The sequence below is a fragment of the Aquarana catesbeiana genome, linkage group LG02 (genome assembly GCF_042186555.1).
Source record: "Aquarana catesbeiana isolate 2022-GZ linkage group LG02, ASM4218655v1, whole genome shotgun sequence".
NCBI classification, from domain to species: domain Eukaryota; kingdom Metazoa; phylum Chordata; class Amphibia; order Anura; family Ranidae; genus Aquarana; species Aquarana catesbeiana.
The window spans coordinates 60845083-60871633 of NC_133325.1; the positions used below are offsets into that span (position 1 = coordinate 60845083).

Below are 26551 nucleotides of genomic sequence, written 5' to 3' on the forward strand. Positions count from 1 at the left end.
TTGAAGGCTCTTTAGAATTCAGGGAACCTGAAGGCATTTCCCCCCCCCCCTTTTTTTTTTTTTTTGTTTGTTTGTTTGATGGTCAGTACAGGTAAAATAAATGCAGACCCTGTGCTGCCTCCAGTAGTGCATTCTAACATTTGTACAAAAAAGATCACATGGTGCCCGGGGCTTGCACAAAAGGGCATCATCATTTCAGTTTTTAGCTTTGTTGTAGAGTTGCGGCAATATGATTTTGGATTGAATGCAGTGGATGACCACTCTTTGCACATCATCACTTCTTTGCATTGCCTTTAAAGTGCAAGTTTACCCTTGGGCAGCTGTTACAACAGAGGATCTTTATTTACTCGGGCGGTTAATTTTTGATTAGGGGAGCTAACATTGTAAGGTTTACTTTTATGGTCTGTGTGTGCTCTCCTGCCCCTTGACGATGGCTAGTTTGAGATCAATTTAGAGGATGGAGCGTTTTTAGGTTTGGGCGGACTTCTGTGTTCAACACATCAACACATCAACTTTCCTGAGTGACACCATGCAACTCATGGGGGTTGATTTACTAAAGGCAAATTGACTGTGCACTTTGCAAAGTGCAGTTGCACTCTACAAGAGCAGTTGCTCCAGAGCTTAGTAAATGAGCAGAAGCTCTGCTGACATCCATCATCCACTCACGTGCAAGCAAATATGCTGTTTTTTTTTATTTTCCTTCGCATGTGATTGGGTGTTCTTTGCAAAGTGAAGCTTTACCTCATTTACTAAGCTCTGGAGCAATTGCACCTGCAGAGTGCAACTGCACTTTGCAAAGTGCACAGTCTAGTTGCCTTTAGTAAATCAACCCCACGGTGTCGCTCAGCCCCACCATGTTATATACAGTACATGTTGTGATTGAAAGACTTGACTGGGAAGAAGTTTCCTCTTCCTTTCCTCCCTGATGCTGTCGAAGACTTGGATAGCACAAGGGGTGACTGAGCAACACATTGAGTTACTTGGTGTCTCTCATAAAAGGCCATCAGTTTTTCAATTGCTAAATGCTGGGACAGCCTAAACCAAAGTACACAGTGGTGCTAAGCATATAGGATGGCTATATGGCTGTTTTTAATGTTTATAGAGTAATTCTGGGGTGAACTTCCACCTTTATATTGCAGATTGACCCAGTAGTATATTCCTTCTTGCAGGTAAAAAATGCTATATTAGCAGGTGCCAAAGGAATCATCTTGTTTTCTGATCCGGCTGATTACTGCGCCCCTGGCGTTAAACCCTATCCGGATGGCTGGAACTTACCTGGTGGAGCCGCTCAGAGAGGAAATGTTCTGAATCTCAATGGAGCTGGAGACCCTCTAACTCCAGGTTACCCTGCTAAAGGTTGGTAAAACAAAGAATATGGAAAAGTTACATAATTAGTAAGACATATATGCATTTAAAGCAGACATTGAATGAAAGAGGTAAAATCTGCTTTGTGACCCCTGTCGTGTAAGCTAAATTAATGTATAAAAACATTAAATCTAACAACGAAAGATGGGCAACTGTGCATGTTCTAGTTTTTTGACCCCACAGTCTGACAGCTTTGGGTCTTCCGACAGCGATCAGGGAACAAACAGCATGGTTTCTGATCGTGCGATAATCGTTACAACCAATTATGTTGATCAGGGCTGCCAACAGAGTGGGTACAGGTGGTACCCATTAGGTCAGCAGGGGACCCTGAGCCTGGCATGTGCTGCCTTGGGCACCCCAAACGCAGTGTCATTCCAGAAGAGTTCAAAAGAACAGTGCAGTATCACAGAACGACTCAGACTCCTTCCTTCCACTTCCCATGCTCCCAATATGGCATATACCTAGGCCCACACCCTTCTGTGTTATGTTTTGTGTGCATGCATCAACGTTGTGTCATTGGGTACAAAAAATTAAAAAATTTTTATAACTGAAATTTTGTATTTGTTTTCTGCCGGGCAGAATTTATGTACAGATACAATGCGGATGAAGGAGTAGGACTGCCCAGCATTCCTGTCCATCCTATAGGTTACCATGATGCAGAAAAGATCCTTAAGTAAGTTGTTTTTTGATAAAAGCAATCTCTTCTTTATAAAAGATATCTAACCCAGTAATGTTAATGTAGATTAATCAAAGCAATCCTCACTGTGTCTAAATATACTATGTAACCTCTTTGCGAAGGGGCACAGGTATTCAAAAAATGCTGCATGTTACAATAGAACGCACAAGACTACCCTTTAAGCTGTACTCTAGGCAGATATAAAAGACACCTAAAGACAGTTCTGTAATCTTTAATACATTATTAAATGTATGTGATGGAGCGGTCCAGTACCCAGCATGGGTGCCTTTGTCAAGATACAGCTTCCTCCAGTCTGGAACCAGGAACCAGGTATTATAGCTGAATATTGCACCCAAGATACTAGACGACACTAGCTTAGATGCAAACTGGAACTCACTTTATTGAAAATTCACACAGAATATATAGCACAGAAGATCAGTTAGAACCTGATCACATTACTCTAACAATGCAATTTGTAAACATGAATATAATTAACACAGCTAAGGAACCACGAATGTAAACGTTAAACTAATTAAACAACTAGCCACCTAGGTGACTCAGTACCCACCCTTGGGCAGCTGTTACAACAGAGGATCTTTATTTACTCGGGCGGCACCAAGCCCACAACCTTGGATACAAAATACATTACACATTATAATAATTATAAACATCCTACAATGGTTCGATAACCACGTAAAGTGGTCACAGTATTAATCACATCTCCAAGAGATGATCAGACAGACAGAAACAATAGGTGACTCAATCAATTAATAATGGGATTTCACACCTAGGAGGTGCACAGTGGGAGAGAAATATTTAACAATAAACACATATCACCTTAATAAACAGACTATAACAGGAGACCAAAGTATCAGGTTGCTTTGAGCTGACCATATTAACATCTGCTCTGAGTTTCCGTCTAAAGCAGTCATTGCTGGTTTGAGCACAAATGACCTAAATCTGTGTGTTTCATGGAGACATTGACCCAAATCTGAAGCAAGACCACTCCAAGGATCCCCCAGGCACACCCCCTCCCAAAGAGTAGTGTTCCTTTAAAAGCCAGGGCCCACCCATAGTCGGTCCCCTCCAAAAGCCCCTGTCCTGGTTGGGTTTGTCACAATGTCTTTTTAAATACAAGCAGTGTAAGTACGTAAATTTGACCTGGGTCAGCCTTTCAGTTCCTGTACAGCAGGGCTGGAGTCTGAGAGGAGGAAACAGTACAATAAGCAAATGAATGTGCTTCCAAGAAGCATGCTGATTGGAGGAGAGAACAGGGTGGTAGACTAAATTATCACTGTACTGCTTCTATTTTCATTGTCCAGTCACAGGCTGGGGAGGGTCCAGGACAGCCTGTGCTCAGAGGAAAGGGATTAAATGATGCAGGACATCAGACTGAGTACCTCCTAGCGACAATAAAATAGTCTTGTGATCTAGTGCAAAGAACAATCTATAGATTGAAGGTGAATATTGCAGCAAAAGTTTGGCTTCCTATTTCATTTTTAAAGGGCTATTCATTTTTATAGTTGAGGGAGTGTGGGGTGTGTGTGGGTTTTTGTTTTTTTCTGAGGTTCTGCTATAACAAAAGTAAAACGCACGCATATAGCCAGAACTTTTTATGTTTTGGACGGAGTAGGGAAGAATTTGAACTGTCAAGTTCTTGTTGCTATCTGGCAGGGCTGACGTTGTTTTTTTTTTTGTTTTTTTTATTATTATTTTTATACAATGCTGTTTGAGAGGAGGGGGGGTTAGATAAAATATCTGACATCTCAACTTTGAGGCAGAGAGCAATCGAGGACACGGTCTGCACTAAGTCTACTTTCACACTGAGGCGCTTTACAGGTTTTTAGCACTAAAAATAGCGCCTGCAAAGCACCTCTCCTGTCACTCCAGTGTGAAAGCCCGAGTGCTTTCACACTGGAGCGGTGCGTTTGCGGGATGTTAAAAAGTCCTGCAACCAGAATCTTTGGGGCACTTTAGGAGTGTATACACCGCTCCTAAAGCGCCCCTGCCCATTGAAATCAATGAGCAGCGCCTGCAAAGCGCTTTGGCAGCAGCGTTTTGCAGGCAAAATTAACCCCTTTTTAGTGGCGCTTTACCGTCGAGGCACTTTCAATCCCTACTAGCAGCCAAAAAGCATGGCTAAAATGACAGTAAAGCGCCACTAAAAATAGTGGCGCTTTAATGCCAATGCCCGCCCCCCGCCCCTGTGTGAAAATGCCCTAAAGATGAATGAACAGACAGAGGATCGCTCACTGTGTCCAATTCAGAAAAGGAAGAGGACGGTAAATTACATATTTACTCGCCCCTTCACCCACTCTCCATCCACCTGTGCCAGCGGGAGAGGGAAGCTGGCAGCGCTGCCGGGGGACTCAAATGTGGGCAGCCCAGGGAGGGGGGATCAGTGCGGTGGGACGAGAGGACCATTACAGAATAATGCACGCTGTCTGTGTCTCTCCCTCCAGCAGCTTGAGAGGGGGAGAAACCGGCTTTCAGCTGCTGGAGGGATAGACACAGTGCATTATACAGTAATTCATGTAATAAAGGGAGAGAGGCTGGTGCCATGAAAATCGGCTAAAACATTGTTTTATTATTGCAGGCGAACAGTCAAAACCGCAAACGTGTTTCAGCCATCAGGCCTTACTCATGATTAAGGCCTGATGGCTCAAATGCGTTGGATTTTTTTAATGTTGTTCACCTACAATAATGAAAACAATGTTTTAGCTGACTTTCATGGCTCCAGGCTTTCTTTCTTTATTACATGAATTACTGAATAATGCACTGTGTCTCTCCCTCCAGCAGCTGAAAGCCAGTTTCTCCCCCTCTCCAGCTGCTGGAGCGAGAGATATGGTGCATTATTCTGTAATGGTCCTCTCATCCTGCCGCACTGATCCCCCCCCCTTCCTGGGCTGCCCACATTAAGTCCCCCCCTCATCCCCCCGCAGCGCTGCCAGCTTCCCTCTCCCGCTGGCTGCTGGATTTTTGCATGGATTACATGGAGGTTTACAGAGACTTCCCAGGCTGAGTGCGCTGTTCTTGAGGCTCACCAGGCATTATAGAGGAGGTAGCAGCTTGGATGCACCTGTTCCCTTTCTCTGAAATTTTTCTCCCATCCAACCCCACTGAACCCTGTTTTGTCCGGGACCCCCTGTGTGCCTGGGCCCTCTACAAGAGTTCCGGGGGTACCCCCCTTTCGGTGGCTCTGCTATTTTGGTCCCCACTTGGTAGATTCAGCCCCTATATATGTCCTGGGGGGCATTGTCACAGTACACAGGAGGAATCCAAAATTGTAGTTATCACTTGAACAAGGGGTGAGGATAAATCTTCCTTTGGGGACATGGGTTGCAGTGTTAATCGACTAAGAGGGAAATTCCCTTGAATTTGTAGAGATTTCCTCTTGCTTCCTGTTGCATCTCCAGGACAGGAAATGATGAGAAATATCCCCAATGGGGCACAGAAAAGAATGACAGAACCTATATTAAAAGTGAACGAAGAAAACATTTAGGCTATGCTTAACACTAGCAATACACCCATGAATTATAAGTTACATTTTTTATCATAAAGTTTTCTGTGTAGGTTCTAGAAGCAGGTCAGTGATAAGAAGGAGTATAATAATTGTACATTATACAGTTCTTTAGCAATAAAATGCTTAGTCAGTATAGGCAGTTGAATGTATTCCCAAAATATCAGTGCAATAGGACTAAAAGCCCTTAAACCATAAAAACTAACCCCAGCTGCTGGATCACCTCTGCTCCCTAGCCGGCAGATACACTATATTACCAAAAGTATTGGGACACCTGCCTTTACACGCTCATGAACTTTAATGGCATCCCAGTCTTAGTCCGTAGGGTTCAATATTGAGTTGGCCCACCCTTTGCAGCTATAACAGCTTCAACTCTTCTGGGTAGACTGTCCACAAGGTTTAGAAGTGTGTCTATGGGAATGTTTGACCATTCTTCCAGAAGCGCATTTGTAAGGTTAGGCACTGATGTTGGACAAGAAGGCCTGGCTCGCAGTCTCTGCTCTAATTCATCCTAAAGGTGTTTTATCGGGTTGAGGTCAGGACTCTTGTGACTGCAGGCCAGTCAAGTTCCTCCACCCCAAACTCGCTCATCCATGTCTTGTGGGCCTTGCTTTGTGCACTGGTGCACAGTCCTTTTAGAACAGGAAGAGGCCATCCCCAAACTGTTCCCACATGGGATCATGAAATTGTCCAAAATGTCCCATCTTCACTGGAACGAAGGAGTCAAGCCCAACCCCTGAAAAACAACCCCACACCATAATCCCCCCTTCACAAAATGATTTGGACCAGTGCACAAAGCAAAGGCCATAAAGACATGGATGAGCGAGTGTGGGATGGAGGAACTTGACTGGCCTGCACAGAACCCTGACCTCAACCCGACAGAACACCTTTGGGAGGATTTCGAGCGGAGACTGCAAGCCAGGCCTTCTCATCCAACATCAGTGCCTGACCTCACAAATGTGCTTTTGGAAGAATGGTCAATGGCAAACTCAATATTGAACCCTACGGACTAAGACTGGGATGCCATTAAAGTTTGTGTGTGTGTAAAGGCAGGCATCCAAAAACTTTTGGTAATTGTGTGTGTGTGTAGCACGACCCCCTTGGGGACTGCTTTGATTTACCTGCTCATCTGTACCGCCATGACCTTGTGAACATTCCAACCCACCTGACACTCTGGGTTCAGACATCTTTGCACCAGCTTAAAGTAATTAATAAGTCAAACAACTCAATGCTTTTGTGTTCTATTAACGTTTACTGGAATAATTCAAAGAATATTGCTACAGGAGGAGGAAATGGATCTACTGAGCACTGGGTAACAGTACTAACTCAGCAGAGGAATTCCTCTAATAACACAAATCAAGCTAATTTGGAGATAACAGTATATTATATACACATATGTACAGTGGAATACTACTTGAACCTGACCTGAAAGGATAAGCAAGGGTTAGGTATTTATACTGGCAAAACTTCTAAAGGGGGAACCCAGGCCGGCCTATTTAACCTTAAATCCTAATGAGAGATCAAGCTTTAATAGAAATGGAATGAGGGCCCTTTTAAGCAGTAATAACAGCAATGTCCCCGTTGCAGGCCTGATGGTCTTCACCGGCAGTCGGAGCGCTTTAACTATATCCAATAAGGTGCAATAGCAAACAGTGGGATTTCTTGAAATAGATGAAGCTAAAGATGTCTATGTACAGTGTTCAAAGACAGGTGCAGTAAAGTATTCTCAAGGTAAAGCTGTCTGTACACAGTGTCCCAGTGAAGTAATAAGGAAAGGTTTGTAATGGTGGGCAATTGCCCTCTCACCAACGACCAGGCCCATTCAATGCCTTCTGGCCAGCAGCTCCTGGAGCGACGCTCTTGAGGGAATGCGCTGTGGCGATCTCTCGATGCTAATCTCGAAGCACGGGTGGTCGGATGACCGAGGTGGTGCTAGGTGGCTATCTGACGAACAGCAAGCAGTGCTAGGCCCTTCTCATCCGAGTTGGAATGTTGTACCCCACGTGGTAGGCCGCAACCTCGCCCTCCATGCACGGAGAGGCCCGTCACGCATCCGGCCCAGGAGGAAGAGACCCTGGGGTGGGTCTCTGGCTTCTTTTATAGCTCCTCCCAGCAATCTCCTTGATGGTAGCAAAGATCCCTGGGAAATGTAGTCATGCGGAGCAATTGCCATTGTGAGAAACTACTAACCCCACAATCCCTTTAGTTTGGCTCACAACTATGTCAGTAACACTGGGCACTAGAGGGATAAAGAAATACCGGAGAATCACTGTACTTTGCAATTGTAGTCCACATTGCTACATGTGTATACATTATCAATTGACATTTTCTAAGCGTGTTTGGTTGAGTTTACTGTATTCTACATGCATTTTGCAAGAGTGAAGTTATTGGGTGTCCTTTCCTCTTCTGTCAGGGGCTCATACCTTCATAAAGGTAGACCTCCCCCCGATTCCTTCACCATGAAAGTGGTTTGTGGTCAGCTATACAAGTCCTATGAACCTTGACTGTAATATAAAGGTCAAAGAAAAAAGGGAATATTTGGGACTTTAAATGAGACGCAACGGGGAATATTGCGCCTCCATCCCTGGTTGCTTTTGCAAAAAAGAGGGGGGGACTTTAGATGAGGTGTGTGGGGTAGAGCCAGACAAAACCATATACATATGTAAAAAAAATTGTATTCTTTATTAGACCAAAGATAGGGCATGGATCAACCCATATAAAACACAAAGTATCAACATACATATTGAGGATAGTCACCAACATGACCCAGAAAGTAAATAATATACATCACAGTCCCCCAAATGGAGTAGGCATAACATATCAGGGTGGTAGAGCAATATAAACCATCTAGAATCATGAATATGAGATGGATGCATCAAAATAAGCTCGACAACGTTTCGTGGACTTCTATCCACTCATCAGGAGCAAGTGCATCCATACACTAAAAAGGGGATAAAAAAAAAAAAATCGCCATTATAGTGATAATGGCCCGTCATTGTACAGCTGCCTCTTCTCTACATTGTATTCATACAGCAGTCACAACTATCCTACGACGCCAACTAATGCTCGTTATTTTTTTTTCTTTGTTTCTATACAGGCTTATGGGAGGACCAGCTCCACCAGAGGCATGGAAAGGAAATCTCAATGTCTCCTATAATATCGGACCTGGATTTGTGGGCAACTTTTCGAGCAGGTAGCTCTTTGAAAAGTCCTTAGCAGTGTCCTATTGGGGGGGGGGGGGAGTGATTTTTGTATCTAAAATTGTTAACCCTTTCACTGCCAGAGCGATTTTTGTCTTTTTCACATATGGTTTAAAAAAAAAAAAAATAATCATTAGTCTTGAAGATTAGTTAGGGGGTCTGTGGAAGTCATCGAGCGGCTGTAGCAGCCAGTGCATATAAAAGGATTGCATAGACATATAACATAACTCCAGGTACAGTTTAGGTACCTATATTTATAAGGTTTTATCTGCCAAAGGATTTAAAATTTCTGTGCAGCTAGGCTTAAGATTTAGGGCTCTTTCACATGGCGCGGATCAGTGATGATCCGCCCCGTGAACACCCGCTTGCTCAGCGGGGATCACTCCGCTGATCCCCGCTGAGCAGAAAGATGACAGGTCCATCGCTGCACACTGTGCAGCGACGGACCTGTAAGAGCGCCGCTCTCCCCTATGGGGGATCGGATGATGACGGACCGTAGTGTCCGTCGTCACCCGATCCAATCCGAAAACGGATGGAAAAGTAGGGTTTTCCTCCGTTACACTTTTCGGATCAGAGCGGGTTGGATGTCAGCGGACATGTCACCGCTGACATCCGACGCTCCATAGGGATACATGTATGTCCGTTTTTCATCTGAAAACGGAAGGATGAAAAACGGACATACAGACTCCCCGTGTGAAAGAGCCCTTACACACCTCTGCCACACTGTGTAGTCAGATTACTTATTTCCAGGTCAAAAGTATTTGGAAGGAGAAGAGGCCGAGATCCCACACCCTTCCCTGTTCCAAGTTTTATTTTCCTAGAAGTCCTTTAGCGGTTCATTTAATGCATTAGTAAAAAAACAAACAAAAAACCCCGAAAAATTTGATTGGCTGTTACAAGTAATTCTAAGTCCTCTTTTGGATGCACAACTAAAACCAGCCATAGATGATTTATTTTCTTCTTCATCATCAACACAAATGAAGATGAAGGAATCCCCAGGCCAGGACAATTTTATTCTTACAGCTGGAGCTATCAGAATACACTCAGTGGCTGCAGCCGCAAAGTTTTTCCAACTTGTTCATTTGACAATAGGGAGGGCCACAGAGTGATCGAAATTCAGCCCTTACCTGCTGAACCTGCCAAATTTTGATCCATCTATGACCACCTTTAACAAGGAAAATAAAACTGTCCTTTTTTGAAAGCAACAGATAATGTAAATAGATGATGGTGTGTCCTAGAACTAAAAATTGCTGTTTTGTAGGTCTTCATCTCTAAATTTACCTACATACCCAACCTCCTAACAGCTCAGATTTTAAAAGAAACTGTGATTTTGGGACACTTTTATTTAATTTCAGTTGTTTTTTTTTTTTTTTTTTGATGATCTAATGTGCAATCTTTGTTTTACGAACACACATTTTAATACACAACAAAGGGTTTCCAGAGTACAACTGTATAGCTAAACCGACAACACGGAAGAGCCGCTTGCTTTGCAGCTTTCTTTGTCTCAATGAAAGATCTGATTTAGGCATCTAGTAGATAAGTCACTGCTTTGTTCCCCATTCTAGCTCTGTAAAGAGCAGGCTTCTTTCAGCACAGCTGACAATCATATATTATATTCGTCATACATACATTTTTGTAAATATTTTATTACCATATATACTTGAGTATAAGCCGAGTTTTTTGTGCTGAAAAAACCCCCTCTGCTAATACTCGAGTCGCTGTGCCCATCTGCAGTCTCATGCACCTGGGAGATCTCCCGGCGCTGTGACATGCAGTCTAGTCGGCGACCGTCCAGTGTAACAAAGCCCCGCCTTCTCCTCGTCCTCGTCCGTGATAGGCAGAACACTGACTCACTGCTGGGAAACTGAATCAGTGTTCACTCAAGGACAAGGAGGAGGCGGGGCTTTGTTACACTTAACAGCCGCCGACTAGACCGAATGTCCTAGCGCCCGTGTTCTGAAGATCAGGTACATTAGGCATGCAGATGGGCAGAGTGAGGCTGCAAATGGGCATTGTTGACCCTCTTTTCCACAGTAGCTGCTGCATTTCTCACCCTAGGCTTATACTCGAGTCAATAAGTTTTCCCAGTTTTTTGCGGTAAAATTAGGTGCTTTGGCTTATATTCAGGTCAGCCTATGCTCAAGTATATACAGTATATCTTTTCATGTGACAACACTGAAGAAATGACACTTTGCTACAATGTAAAGTAGTGAGTGTACAGCTTGTATAACAGTGTAACTTTGCTGTCCCCTCAAAATAACTCAACACACAGTCATTAATGTCTAAACTGCTGGCAACAAAAGTGAGTACACCTCTGAGTGAAAATGTCCAAATTGGGCCCAAAGGGTCAATTTGTGTGGCCACCATTATTTTCCAGAACTGCCTTAACCCTTAAGGATATAGAGTTCTCCAGAGCTTCACAGGTTGCCACTGGAGTCCTCTTCTACTCCTCCATGATGAGCTGAGCTGGTGGATGTTAGAGGCCTTGTGCTCCTCCACCTTCCGTTTGAGGTTACCCCACAGATGCTCATTAGGGTTTAGGTCTGGAGACATGCTTGGCCAGTCCATCACCTTTACCCTCAGCTTCTTTAGCAAGGCAGTGGTCATCTTGGAGATGTGTTTGGGGGTCATTATCATGTTGGAATACTGCCCTGTGGCCCAGTCTCTGAATGGAGGGGATCATGCTCTGCTTCAGTATGTCACAGTACATGTTGACATTCATGGTTCCCTCAATGAACTGTAGCTCCCCAGTGCCGGCAGCACTCATGCAGCCCCAGACCATGGCACTCCCACCACCATGCTTGACTGTAGGCAAGACACACTTGTCTTTGTACTACTCACCTAGTTGCCACTACACACACTTGACACCATCTGAACCAAATAAGTTTACCTTGGTCTCATCAGACCACAGGACATGGTTCCAGTAATCCATGTCATTAGTCTGCTTGTCTTCAGAAAACTGTTTGCAGGCTTTCTTGTGCATCTTTAGCAAAGGCTTCCTTCTGGGACGACAGCCATGCAGACCAATTTGATGCAGTGTATGGCGTATGGTCTGAGCCCTGACACTGACTGTAAGAAGAACTTCCCTACATTTGACTCCTCCTATTGACAAAATATTCCTGCGCCTCTGTGTGTGTGTATGGTTACAATGCTGCAAGCCTGACATTTGTTTTACATATAAATCTAATTTAATACTAAATTTGCATCATTGTTTTCTGGAATTACACATCTCAAGTGAGCAAGTATAGTTTATGTTGATTGTCTAATGATCCTGTCAAAATCGTTTTTTTAAAATGTTGACTACATAGAAATAATAATCGGTTGATCAAATTAACAAATGTTTCCTAAAAGACTTCCCTTTAATTGTCACAGGCAGGTGAGAATGCATGTTTACACCAACAATAAAGTCACAAGGATTTATGATGTCATCGGTACCATCCGAGGGGCTTTGGAACCAGGTATGAGCCTGACTGAAGTTATGATGCATGACATTTTCTTGGTGTCTGATATGCATAAATGTATTGTGGGAATGGATGTATGAGACCTTAAGGTAAACTTAGAGGGGTCTGTTTTAGAATAAAAATTTTGCTGTGCAAATATCTTAAACATATTAGACATATTGGACAAACTACAGTATAGGGATTATTCGTGACAGCTGGGGAATGCTTATTTCCTATGGCTGTCTGCTCCATCTAGTGGTCATAATGCGGTGTTTTCCTGATTGGTGTATTTCAGGAAAATACTTATTGAGTTTCAAAAGGACAATTGTATACAAGTAGTATGTAAAAAGAGGACAAAGGGTAAGCTCTTATGAAGATTTGGTTAATAAACTACAAAAACAATAATAGGTACAGCTAGGTTTCATCAGGATATAAACACTAGATTATCCTATATAAAGAGAAAAGGCAAGGAGGAGAGTGCCAAGGAGGTTAATAACTAACACCGAGTTGTAAATAAAACAAAATGGATAACAGTTGCCAGTTTGCCAGTCAACAACCAATGGTATACATCAATTATGGTCTAGTGGTAGGCACATAGTCCCAGTATTGCCATGCCTCGTCAAACTTTGTTAAAGCATTAGCCCTAACAGCAAGTGTTCTTCCATATGTGTAATGAAGATTAACCAGAGCCTTAAGTTCTGACACATTAGGCGCTAAATTCTTACGCCACATTTAATGTAATTAATTAAAGACTTGGCCGCCAATAATACCTGAAGTACAGCATTATGGTTCTAAAAAGAATTGCTGCGCTATTATAGCCGTGAAATATTAAACATAACCAAAATATTTTCACATCTCAACGTGTAAATCACAAAAATCAATAATCAGTAAGTGAATAATATTATCTCTCAAAAAAGTCCAAAGAAAGTGAATTCAGTACAATCAAGTGAAAATCAAAGTATGGGTAAGTCCTCAAAAGTGCTTATAATAATTCACCTCAGTGCTCGCCCATTAGGTGTACGCTCACCTCATGATATGTGACCTCACATTTAAGTTTGGATAAAAACAGCCTTTTAGTCACCTATGGACTAATTAAACGTGTTTTTCCTCCTTTGCGTCTTGTCAGTTTTTTCTCCGCCATTGCTCGGTATTTGTAAAAAGAAAGGAGCTCCATAGGCTCTAAAAAAGAATTGCTGCGCTATTATAGCCGTGAAAAATAAAACAACCATTTTTTTTTTTTTTTTTTACATCTCTCTTAACGTGTAAATCACAAAAATCAATATCAGTGAGTGACACAGGTGCACCTTTCTTGTGATGTGATCATGCAATAAACTACCCGTTTGGACGCCACTTTGTGCCGATCCTTGGTGTGCTGGCAAATATCAACGCTATGGACTAATTAAACGTGTTTTCCTCCTTTTGTGTCCTGTCAGTTGTTCTCCACCATTGCTAGGTATATGTAAAAAGAAAGGAGCTCCATATAGTGCTTATATCAATTTTAAAATCAATATTGTTTATTAAAAAGATATCACACTCACATTTGCCAGGTGCTTCTGTGCACCAACTATGTACAGCATGTAAAAGTTATAGAAATTCACGACACTGCAACAATTCTGTGCTGCTCCAAGAATGATCTCAGCGTCTCGTCTTACCATGTGCCCCTCCCCTACGCATTACATCACAGGGTCACGTGACTTCCTCAGGGGGATTCCTATTGGTGGACAAGATGCTGTGTTCTTTTATCTTACCTCCGCTCCACTAATTGATTTTGCAGCTCGTAGTGCGGCCGTCTACTGATACTTAGAACTGCTGCTCACACAAGGCAGCGGCGCACCTTGGACTGATAAGATTAATCAACCCAATTCTAATTAGTGTGTGTATGTTGAAGTGAAATAAAGCTCTTATCCCGATATTGTTGCTGTGCGGTGGATTAACATCACATAGGGGTTTATTTACTAAAGGCAAATCCACTTTGCACTACAAGTGCACTGCAACTCACTTGGAAGTGCAGTCGCTGTAGATCCGAGGGGGACATGCAAGGGAAAAAAAATGCATTTTTGCTTGTACATGATTGGATGATAAAATCAGCAGAGCTTTCCCTCATTTCAGATCTTCCCCTCAGATCTAAAGCGACTGCACTTCCAAGTGCACTTGCAGTGCACTTGTAGGGCAAACTGCATTTGCCTTTAGTAAATAAACCCCTATGTGATGTTAATCCACCGCACAGCAACAATATCGGGATAAGAGCTTTATTTCACTTCAACATACACAGTACTTGCAGCAAAGGCCACCATTTTAAATGATGCCAAATTTGCCTTTAGTAAATCAACCCCATAATGTTAAAACATTCGCATATAACATCACGGGGTCCATAAAATAAGCTTTTAAAATATGTAGAAATGTAAAATATAAACAGATATTTATCACCATATATACAGGAGAAATGTTGGACCCCTTATTGTAGGCAATATCTCTCCTAGATGTTGATGTGGAAGCTATCTAAAACAAATCCCTAATTTGACCCCTTTTGACCCTAACAGCACAGCCAATATATTAGGTGCACCCAGTTGTGATATACAGGTATAGTTCAATACAAAGTGGTCAAATTAAGGATTCGTTTTAGATGGCTTCTACATCAACATCTAGGAGAGATATTGCCTACAATAAGGGGTCCAACATTTCTTCCGTATATATGGTGATAAAATATATAAGCTTTTAAAATATTTATGAACCCAGTGTTATATGAGAATGTTTTAATACTGTGATGGTAATCCACCGCACGGCAACGATATTGGGGTAAGCACTTCATTCACTTCAACATACACACAGATGAGAATCGGGTTGATTAATCTGATCAGTCCAAGGTGCGGCGCTGCCTTGTGTGAGCAGCTGTTCTAGGTATCAGTACACGGCCGCACTACGGGCTGCAAAATCAATTGGTGGAGCAGGAGTAATATAAAAGAACACAGCGTCTTGTCCACCAATAGGAATCCCATGAGGAAGTCTCGTAACCCAGTGACGTAACGCATAGGGGATGGGCACATGGTCAGACGAGATGCTGAGATCATTCTTGGAGCAGCATGGAATTGTTGCAGTGATGTGGATTTCTATAACTTTTACATGCTGTATATAGTTGGTGCACTGGAGCACCTGGCAAATGTAAGTGTGATATTATCTTTTTAATAAACTATATTGATTTTAAAAGGATATAAGCACCATATGGAGAACCTTTCTTTTTACATATACCTAGCAATGGTGGAGAACAGCTGACAGGACGCAAAGGAGGAAAACACGTTTAATTAGTCCATAGCGTAGATATTTGCCAGCACACCAAGGATCGGCACAAAGTGGCGTCCAAACAGGTAGTTTATTGCATGATCACAACACAAGAAAGGTGCACCTTTCTTGTGTTGTGATCATGCAATAAACTACCCGTTTGGACGCCACTTTGTGCCGATCCTTGGTGTGCTGGCAAATATCTACGTTGTAACTTGAACCAGTATTTTATTTTTATTTTTATTTATTTTTTTAGGTACTTATATAGCGCCGTCAATTTAAGCAGCGCTTTACATATACATTATACATTCACATCAGTCCCTACACCCTCAAGGAGCTTACAATCTAAGGTCCCTAACTCACATTCATACATACTAGGGCCAATTTAGACAGGATCCAATTAACCTACCAGCATGTCTTTGGAGTGTGGGAGGAAACCGGAGAACCCGGAGGAAACCCACGCAGACACAGGGAGCAAACTCCAGGCAGGTAGTGTCATGGTCGGGATTCGAACCAGCAACCCTTCTTACTGCTAGGTGAGAGTGCTACCCACTACACCACTGTGCCGCCCAGTGTCCAGCTGGTTGTTGCTGCAACACCCAAACCTTGAGAGCTTATACCAGGAATGTGTGTGATGGGATAATGAAGTATTAATTAGTCCATAGGTGACTAAAAGGCTGTTTTTGACCAAACTTAAATGTGAGGTCACACCTCATGAGATGAGCGTACACCTAATGGGGGAGCACTGAGGTGAATTATTATAAGCACTTTTGAGGTCTTGTGAAGATTCAGCAAGTCTTACCCATACTTTGATTTTCACTTGATTGCACTGAAGCACTGGATTCACTTTATTTGGACTTTTTTGAGAAGTAATATTGTTCACTCTGTTCACTGCTATTGATTTTTGTGATTTACACGTTAAGAGAGATGTAAAAAAAAAAATTGGTTGTTTAATTCTTTTTTTAGATTTAGTTTTAGTAGGGAGTGTGTTCCTTGCTGCCTGCTTTTGTAAATTTTTTACACTTGAATATATGTAATCTTGTGTGTGTGTGTGTGTGTGTGTGTGTGTGTGTGTGTGTAATATAAATATATATATATATATATATATATATATATATATATATATATATATATATATTAATTTGCCTTACATCAAGGTCCCCAGAGCGTGCCCCCCCCCCCCCCCCACCAGGGTCGTTCCCCAGAGCGTGCCCCCTCTTCATCAGGGTCGGTCCCCAGAGTGTATCCACCCCCCCCCCTTCATCAGGGTCCCCAGAGCATGCCCCTCCTTCATCAGGGTCCCCAGAGCATGCCCCTCCTTCATCAGGGTCCCCAGAGTGCCCCCTTGTCTGCAGCAATTATAAAAAAAACTTCTGCTCAGCTGGGGGCCAGGGGAAGCAACAGGACTGCTTAAGTGCTTACGGCTTGTGGTGATCCAGACTGGACCTGGGCTCCATCTGCTAAGCTGGTGGCCAGGGGAGGAACATGACTAGTTAATGTTATCATGCACAAGCTCTTATCTATATTCAGCAGTTTCGGAAATTTTATCATTGTCCTGACATTCACTTCTATACCAAACTTCACCGGGACTATTTGATTTTCAGGCTCAGGCAGAGTTATCCTTGTGCTGTGGTTCCCAGCAATTACATTGCCTGGTAGATTGGTATCTACCAGTAAGTGGACGTCAGGACAATTATTAAATTGTTGCAACTGCTGAATATAGATAGGAACTTGTGCCCGATAACGTTAACTAGTTATGTTCCTCCCCCGACCACCAGCTGAGCAGATGGAGCCCAGAGCCAACCCTAGGTAAGAGACTCTGGGCTATGGGCCCCAGATTCTGGGCTATAGTCCCAGTAGCCGCCACCTAGTGACGCCACTGCTTGGAGGGCTCATCACTAAAAAAATACGTTGTTCCATGTCGCAAGCAATTGCCTGGCCATAACAAATTTTGTCCAATATGATTATTTCTAATGATCATCGGATTCCATTTTAGTGATCACAATGCAACATTTTCCTGATTCAGGGAGTGTCTTCTTTTTGCCAGCAATGCCTATTACATGTGCACAGTCTTTGGCAGCTTTCTGTAACCTTAAGTTGACTGAATATTATATGCAGCTCTTTGGTCATATCAGGGGCTGCACCTGAAGCCTATATCAAGTAAGTTGACCGGACTAGTCATACTGACAACTATTTTTGTATGGTGAGCAATATCACGTACACATGGTTAGATTATGCATGACTACACTTAAATCCATCCAAGAAATGGTATTTCCTGTACACTGGCTTTCGCCAGACACCACTTGATGCTTTTTTTCATTGTTGTCCTTTTACGTTTCTGTAGATCGTTACATAATTTTGGGAGGCCATCGAGATTCCTGGGTGTTTGGTGGAATAGATCCAACTACCGGAGCAGCTGTACTGCAGGAAGTTGCGAGAAGCTTTGGAAAAAAAGTAAAAGAAGGTAGAGTCTCCATAACATTGTTTGTTTGACTTGGATTTTTATTTTATATTAACCAAAAATTTTAATATTTAGGTTTGTTTTTAAATATTTAATCTATTCTGCAATGATGAAAAGGCAACTTCTCTTAGCTTGGTGAATGAGGTGAAATTTCACTTTGCAAAGAATGCCTAATCAACTGCAATAGACAAGGACGTCCATGTCTTTTGCAGCTTGTTGAAGGTGACCCATGAGTCCCCAGTGTCAGTCCTCCCTTGATTGACACTTTTGCATATCACATGTGTGTTAGACCTCCACTTGCCATGCATCCATTCTACTTTCTTGGCTTTGGGCAGTATGTGTGTGTGGAAGATCATTTTTTGTTCCAATCTGACTCAAACGTGGTGACGAAGGTTCTGTGTGTGGTTCCTGCACCGCATGTGAACAGTCTGCCTTTGCGTGATGCGCATGGGTGCCATTAATTAATGGTACCCCAAATTTTGCAAACGCAGTGCCACTAAATCACATGGAACACCAGTACCATGTGTTTTTGGTGCAGTGAAAGTTGAAAGGCCCCAGTAATTTTTATATGAATAGGGGTTATTGTCTGTGACAGTCCCCTAGTTGGTCGTACACATCGCTGCCGATTGGGAGGGGTAGGGTAGAGCCAGCCCTCCTGTGCCAGGGCCCATCAGTTTAGCAGGGGGACTTTGACACCTTTTGGGCACATGCACTATAATCCCACTGGCCATGACTACCAGTGATTAAATGGGTGCTGGGGGAGTGGACTATTTATTCATTTCTGGGAGTAGGTGGCGTAATCTTCGCGCTACTGCTCTAGACAATTTAATTTGAGTTTCAAACTCTTCTATATGAATCCACAAGGGCAGGCAGGACCTTTATTTGTTGGGAGCCATGCATGGGGGACTACTTTGCTGATCCTGTAAATGATTAAATGGTCCCCTCTCTATCCCCAGCCCCTTTGTGATATGACCCAGTGAACCTTTTAACTGTTGGAGTCAGAGAGATGTTATTTTCTTGGTTGGAGCTGTGATTGGTGGGATTACTGGGCGAGTACAATAAGGTATTTAAAGGCAGGCACTGTCAGGCGGGGGCCCTCTCAGGTACGCTATTTGGGGCCCAATTATTTCTAATGATGGCCATGGACCTACGTAAAAAGATTTGTCAATGGAACTGAATAATAGCAACCAATTAACTTTTTTAGTTTTAGTCTAGTCAGATCAGTGGATAATTCCTGAATAGTATATTTGGGGTTTAATTATTGCTTTCATTACCCTGTAGACTGATATTAAATCCACCCAGTTGATACATTTCTGTGTTATGTATTCCTTGAAGGTAACACATAATTCTAATCTTGTACAATGGCAACACTTATTGCTGTATAAACAAGAACATTGAACACTTTTCCTGTAATTGGACTCTGCATGGAAACCTTGGAAAACTACCTATTAAAGGGAACCTATCATGTGGGTAAAACACTTGTAATGGAAGACTATCATAAAAGCAGTGTTATAATCACACAAAATGCTTGAATTACATGACAAAGTCCAGGGGCCACTGAAGACCAATGGTGACCTCCAGAGTTCAGGACAGCTGACATCCTTCAGTGTAGAGTGGGTTACAAGGCATGGTGGGTGTAATGCAAGATGAACAGGTGGGCGCCAGACACTTTTTGAATGCAAAGAGATTTATTGTTTCAAACAAAGCTGTGGGAGAGGGGATTGGTTCCAGGACACCTGTAGGTAGATGCAATGTTAACTGGCAGACAGCTACACAGGTGAAGGCCTCCAGCCGGACACCACGTCTGTATAGGTAGGACTGCTGTCTCCTATGACAACAATCTTGTAGCTGTTAATACTGGTAAAGGAATTAAACTTAGGCTCTCCCAGCAGGCCAAGGGACCCAAGAAAATCCATGCCCATTGGCTGAAACATGCCATTCATTCCTAATCTGTCCTTGCAATGCCCTCTAATGTCACCAAATACCCGGCCACCTAGTGACAGAAGAGAGAAGTGCAGCAATTCCAGAATTGGGGTGAAATGAATTGACCTATCAATTGGCCAAGGCAACTATCACTTGGCAAATAAATTTAATAGCAGGGTGCTACAGTCAAAACGGTAAACATTTTTCCCTTAAGTATTCTATAGAAAATGCAGAGTTCGTTATGTCTTGACAGCTGCATATAAAAATATTTTGTATTTTTCTATGTAACCAGCAGGCTACTTTTCAAATACTTTTCTGCAAATCCTTTACTCCTTTTGTTAAAAACCTATTTACATGGCTCAGTAGCTCAAGCTGACATTTGCGCAGCTCAGTAGCTCAAGCTGACATTTACACGAGTAAATGTGTCAAAGCAGTGACTTTACCCCACCCCCCTCTTCTCCAAATGCTTTTATCTGTGGTTTCAATAAGAGACTGGGTGCCTGAAAGACCATAACAGCCGTGTTTTCTTGAATTAGAAATCCCATAGTGTTCTGGGAATCTTTTTTGCGATTTATTAAACGTGGTGCTTTTGTTTTTCAAAAAACAAAAAAGACTTTATACATCAAAGTTATAAACCCAAATTGTTAGTTACTGCATGTGCAACTTTACTGCACATATTGTGGTAATAACTCTGTTTCTTAGTATACTTTGTACTAATATTTGTGTAAGGTAGCTATTCTATTTGCTCATTTTATATGCAGGCTGTACGCTGTTGTTAGTACTGCTGCAATGTTTCTTTCATTGCTGAGCCACCAAGCTCACTTCAAATCTACCAGACGGCCTCTATCATTTTATTGCAGCAGGTCGGCACAATCCCACGAGCCGTCATAGCTATACGTCAGCTAGTAGGATCGGGATAGCAGGCGCGCCCGCTGCACGCTGCGGGGGTGCCGATGCTCGTGGCCGACGGTCGCGATGACCGCCAGCCTCAAGCGATCGCGGGCACGAGAGGCAGACCACGGAAGTATGTGTGTAAACACACAAATCCCTGTTCTGCTCTGTGAGGAGAGACGGCAGATAGCTAGGAACCACGATCTGTCATCCCCTCTAGTCAGTCCCCTCCCCCTTCAGTTAGAAACCGGGAACACAGCTAACCCCTTGATCGCCCCCTAGTGTTAACCCCTTCCCTGCCAGTGACATTTTTACAGTAATCAGTGCATTTTTATAGCAATGATTGCTGTATAAATGCCAATGGTCCCAAAAATGTGTCAAAAGTGTCTGATGTGTCCGCCATAATGTTGCAGTCACGATAAAAATCGCAGATCGCCGCCATTACTAGTAAAAAAAAAAAAAAAAAAAAAAGAATAATAAAAATGTTATAAATCTATCCCCTATTTTGTAGACGCTATAACTTTTGCACAAACCAATCAATATACGCTTAATGCGATTTTTTTTTTTTACCAAAAATATGTAGAAGAATACATATTGGCCTAAACTGAGAAAAAATTAGCTTTTTTGCTTTTTTTTTTTTTTTAAAAATGGGGATATTTATTATAGCAAAAAGTAAAAAATATTGCGTTTTTTTGAAAACTGACTCTCTTTTTTTTTTTTTTTTTGTTTATAGCGCAAAAAATAAAAACCGCAGAGGCGATCAAATACCACCAAAAGAAAGCTCTGTTTGTGGGAAAAAAAGGATGTCAATTTTATTTGGGTGCAGCGTCGCACAACCGCATAATTGTCAGTTAAAGTGACGCAGTGCAATCGCAAAAAAATGCCCGGTAATTCAGCAGCCAAATCTTCCGGGGCTGAAGTGGTTAATTTACAGAACGTGCCCACAAATTTGAAGATGTGTTTTTTTTGTTTTTTATTGTGAAACAAACAACAAATAGGGCAAAATAACAGAAAACGTCAATGTGCATAACTATTCACCCCACCAAAGTCAATACTTTTGCAGCTATTACAGCTTCAAGTCGCTTTGGATAAGTCTCTATGAGCTTGCCACATCTTACCACTGGGATTTTTGCCCATTCCTCCTTGCAAAACTGCTCCAGCTCCTTCAAGTTGGATGGTTTGCAATCTTTAATGCTGCGTACACATGGTCGGAATTTCCGACAACAAATGTTCGATGTGAGCTTGTTGTCAGAAATTCCGACCGTGTGTCTGCTCCATGGGACATTTTCTGTCGGAATTTCCGACAACAAAAATTTGAGAGCCATTGTCATAAATTCTGATCGTGTGTACACAGTTCCGACACACAAAAGTCCACGCATGCTCGAAATCAAGCAGAAGAGCTGCACTGGCTATTGAACTTCATTTTACTCGTCGTACGTGTTGTACGTCACCGCGTTCTTGGCGATTGGAATTTCCAACAACATTTGTGCGACCGTGTGTATGCAAAACAAGTTTGAGACAACGTCCGTCGGAAATAAATCCAGGATTTTGTTATCAAAATGTCCGATCGTGTGTACGTGACATAAGTCTGACCACAGATTTTCTATTGGATTGAGGTCTGGGCTTTGACTAGGCCATTCCAACACATTTACATTTTCCCCTTAAACCACTCAAGTGTTGCTTTAGCAGTGTGTTTGAGGTCATTGTCCTGCTGTAAGGTGGACCTCCACCCAAGCCTCAAATTACACACAGAGTAGTACAGGTTTTGCTCAAGAATATCCCTGTATTTAGCACCATCCATCTTTCCCTCAACTCTGACCAGTTTCCCAGTCCCGACTGCTGAAAAACATCCCCACAGCATGATGCTGCCACCACTATGTTTCACAGTGGGGATGGTGTTCTTTGGGTGATGTGATGTGTTGGGTTTGCGCCAGACATAGAGTTTTACATTTTGGGAGTCTCCCACATGCCTTTTTGCAAAAAATGCGCCATTTTTGTTTTTTGCCGAAAGTAATGGCTTTTTTTTGGCCACTCTGCCATAAAGCCCAACTCTATGGAGTGTACGGCTTATTGTCGTCCTATGTACAGATACTCCAGTCTCTGCTGTGGAACTCTGAGCTCCTCCAGGGTTACCTTAGGTCTCTGTGCTGCCTCTCTGATTAATGACCTCCTTGCCCGGTCCGTGAGTTTTGGTGTGCGGTCGTCTCTTGGCAGGTTTGCTGTTGTGCCATGTTCTTTCAATTTAGTTATGATAGATTTGATGGTGCTCCTAGGGATCATCAAAGATTTGGATATTTTTTTATAACCTAACCCTGACTTGTACTTCTCAACAACTTCCCTTACTCAGAGGCGTAGCTTGATGCTTGTGGGCCCCGATGCAAAGGCTGACCTGGGCCCCCACACTACTTCCAACGTGCGTGCAGATACATCCACCGCACGCCAAGATACTCAAAGTGGCTTATGAGTTTTGAGTTCACAGAGATCCTCTTTACATCAGAGGACAGGGATTACCACTGGAAAATCAGAGGACAGGGGCCCCCTGGCAGGTCACTTGGCAGAGCTCCTTTCCCACCCCAGCACTGTATACAGCTCCCCCCCCCCACTACACAGGGCTGAAATCACATTCCTATACACGCAGTCTGTCAGTCTTCACAGGGTGTATCTGGCATTTATGTTGCCGTTCTGACCTGTGAAATTCTCTGGTTCGAAACCTCAGTGTAGTTGCAGTAGGCAGATACACCCTGTGCAGATCATGGCTAACTGGCTGTGTTGTAAACTAATGTGATTTCAGCCCTGCGGAGGAGGAATAGTATAGAGTGCTGTACTGGGAAAGGAGCTCAGCAGCCGGGCATAGCATGCAGGGTGGAGAGGGTGGTCAGGGTGCTTTGGGGGGCAGGGGACAACTTAGATCTGGGAGGGCAAAGTCATGTGACACAAAATCTGGAGCCTGCAGCCCTTCAGGGGCCCCCCAAGGAGGTGTTAAGGGATTTTTTTTAGCAATTTCTGAAGTTTTCTCTGTCAGTGTTGGCAGGTGTTGGGGGAAGGTCACCTCCCGGAGGTGTGTGTCTTTTCCCCAGTTGTCAGGAAAGTGGGTTAAGTAGACATCCCTGGGTGGGGGGTACAGAGAATCCCAGCTGGTGACTAGGAGACACGGAGCAGTGTCATACCTAACCAGTGACATTGGTCCCATTGTGGCTACAGGACGGCACTCTCCACCTCTTGCCTCACTGAGCTCGGTTACCATTACATGTTGACAGCATACAGCACAGACACTTCCCCATCCTGGGCTGTTCTCACCTCATGCTCCTCTCCATTCAGGAAATGGCTCACAGCTTCTCCCCTGCCAAAGGGAACAGAGGGGTGTGGATTATGGAAGGCAAAGTAGAAGCCCAGTACTGGAGCGTGGCTGTGGGGCCCTAGAGCAGATCAAAGCTGGATTTTGTGGAGGATATCATAATATGAGGGAGGCTGCAGGGGCCCCCTGGAGCTAGGGACGGGGTTGCGATTGTGACCCCTGCAACCCCTTATGCTACGCCCATGCACTTATTTGTTTGGAGAGTTCTTTGGTATTCATGGCAGTGTTTGGTTAGTGGTGCCTCTTGCTTAGGTGTTGCAGCCTCTGGGGCCTTTCAAAAAGGTGTGTGTATATGTAATGACAGATCATGTGACACTTAGATTGCACACAGGTGGACATCATTTCACTAATTAAGTGACTTCTGAAGGTAATTGGTTTCACCAGAGCTTTTTATGGGCTTCATAACAAAGGGGGTAAATAGTTTTTTATGTGTACATTTTTCTAATTTTACTTCTTTCAACTTAGACTATTGTGTTCTGATCTATCACATATAATTCGGATTAAAAGAACATTGAACTAAAGGCTGTAATGTAACAAAATAGGTAAAAAGCCAAGGGGGTGAATACTTTTGCAAGGCACTGTATGTCTGTGATTATATGTTAGTATTACTCCTTTCCAGACAATGTAAAATGGAGGTGCACTCAAAGCTTGCGCTCACTACTTCATTACTTTAATACTAATAAGGAGAGCAGGACACCTTGAAGCATGAGAAACATACCACTTTGCCTAAGCCCCAGCCTGCCCCATCACAACATAATAGGGATAGACTGGGGGAAGATAGCTGTCAAAGGAGTCCTTGGGGGCCCCCAGAAGCGTATTTCTGGTCATAACATCATAACAAGGACTTTAGCATCTACATTTTCTTACCCTACTATTGATCGCCTATTTCCATGCCCAATAATTTATTTTTTTTACTATTTTTTTTTTGGTTTCATTTTTGCTTTTTCAATTTTCACCCCAGATCTGTATTTAGACCTCATGGTGCACATGAATGATGACTCTCCTTGCATTATGATAGTTATTTTTTAAATGAAGACCATTGCAAGAATGCACTACTGCTGGTAGCATGGAGTCTACTTTTATTTGCAGCGTTTCTAATTTTAATTGTAAAAATCAATCAACGAGAGTAAGGAAAGATGGTTTCATGTTTCTCGGATCATAGTAACTCTGAATCCTCTCACCAACTCCTGTAGGCCAATTCCTCTATACTTCTCTTGGTGACCAAAAGGGGCGGGCGATAAGTTATTACAAGTTCTACGTTTTGGAGGCTTGGTACTGACCCTCAAATTTTAATATAATGTATACAGCCCTGCTCTGCCCTGTTCCATCTACCAGCCAAAAAGATAAGGTCCTTGCATTTGTTTTATCATTCCATCCCACCCATCCATCCACTTCAGAACCTGCAACCTCACTTTTTACTGTGGCTTCATGCTTGAAATGAGTACCAGGGCTGCATTAGTGACTTGAGTATCACCAGGCTTTACTTGGGAGGATGCAGTTGGGATTTTTAGGCCCACACGTACTAGGCCTGATTTTAGACATAAGCCAATTAACATACCAGCATGTCTCTGAGCAGTGAAGAATGCAGTCTTGTCCACAGCTAAAGAACATTTTTTTTCCAGGTTGGAGGCCCAGAAGAACAATTATTTTTGCAAGCTGGGATGCAGAAGAGTTTGGACTTCTGGGATCAACAGAGTGGGCAGAGGTGAGATCAAGTTGTGTCATAGCAAACACACAGAATTCTTATTACAATTCAATTGATTCAATACTATGGATTACTACTACCATCTCCTTATCACTGTACCCTTGAGTACCCTTTGAATACAAACACGCTGAAATTGCAAGTTTGCTATAGTGGACGTATGCACCCATGCAAAACGTTATCTTGCGTGTTCCCAATGTAGGGTTCCCAACTTTTGTGCGGGCATGAGATTAGGACCTCTGATTTCTTGGTTTCAGCTTTGCAAGCTGCTCAGCCCAGAGGTCATAGATTTTCCATGCCTCCATCTTAGTATGGAGGTCCTAGATTCATATAAGGGCGTAGAGACCATCCATGCACAGAATCCATGCACAGAATGTGGCTCTTCCCAGTCCTGCCCTGTGTTCACTTTCACACCTGCTCACTTTTTGGCATGCTCACTTATTCTAGGGAGGAATTTTTTGGTTCTTAGAAGTACGAGACAAACCTCATACACTCATGAGGCAAGTCACAGCATCACTTTTACAGGATAGCCCTTTGCATCTCTGCTCCCCAGCACATTTCCGCTTTCCTGCTTGGCTCTGATACTCAGTGAAAGTGAAAACGCTTCCAGGTGTAAAAAAAAAAAAAAAAAACCTGATTCCCCTCTGGCGGCTGTAGTTACTTCTGATGACTTATACATTACTACAGGACTTCAAGCTGGTGCAAAAAGTCTAAAGTGCTAAGATATACAGATATACAGGCA

General features: G+C 42.9%; 1 protein-coding gene across 4 annotated transcripts in view; it reads left to right on the forward strand.

The window, feature by feature from the left end:
• The window catches only part of LOC141126913 (N-acetylated-alpha-linked acidic dipeptidase 2-like), a 160632-nt gene that overhangs the window by 78741 nt on the left and 55340 nt on the right, over positions 1 to 26551 (forward strand). For all 4 annotated transcript variants that reach the window (XM_073612969.1, XM_073612970.1, XM_073612973.1 and 1 more), the window contains 6 exons: positions 1170 to 1356; positions 1945 to 2038; positions 8659 to 8754; positions 12134 to 12219; positions 17822 to 17941; positions 25730 to 25812. In XM_073612969.1, coding sequence (XP_073469070.1) covers positions 1170 to 1356; positions 1945 to 2038; positions 8659 to 8754; positions 12134 to 12219; positions 17822 to 17941; positions 25730 to 25812 — 666 coding nt within the window. The remainder of the gene's footprint in view (positions 1 to 1169; positions 1357 to 1944; positions 2039 to 8658; positions 8755 to 12133; positions 12220 to 17821; positions 17942 to 25729; positions 25813 to 26551) is intronic.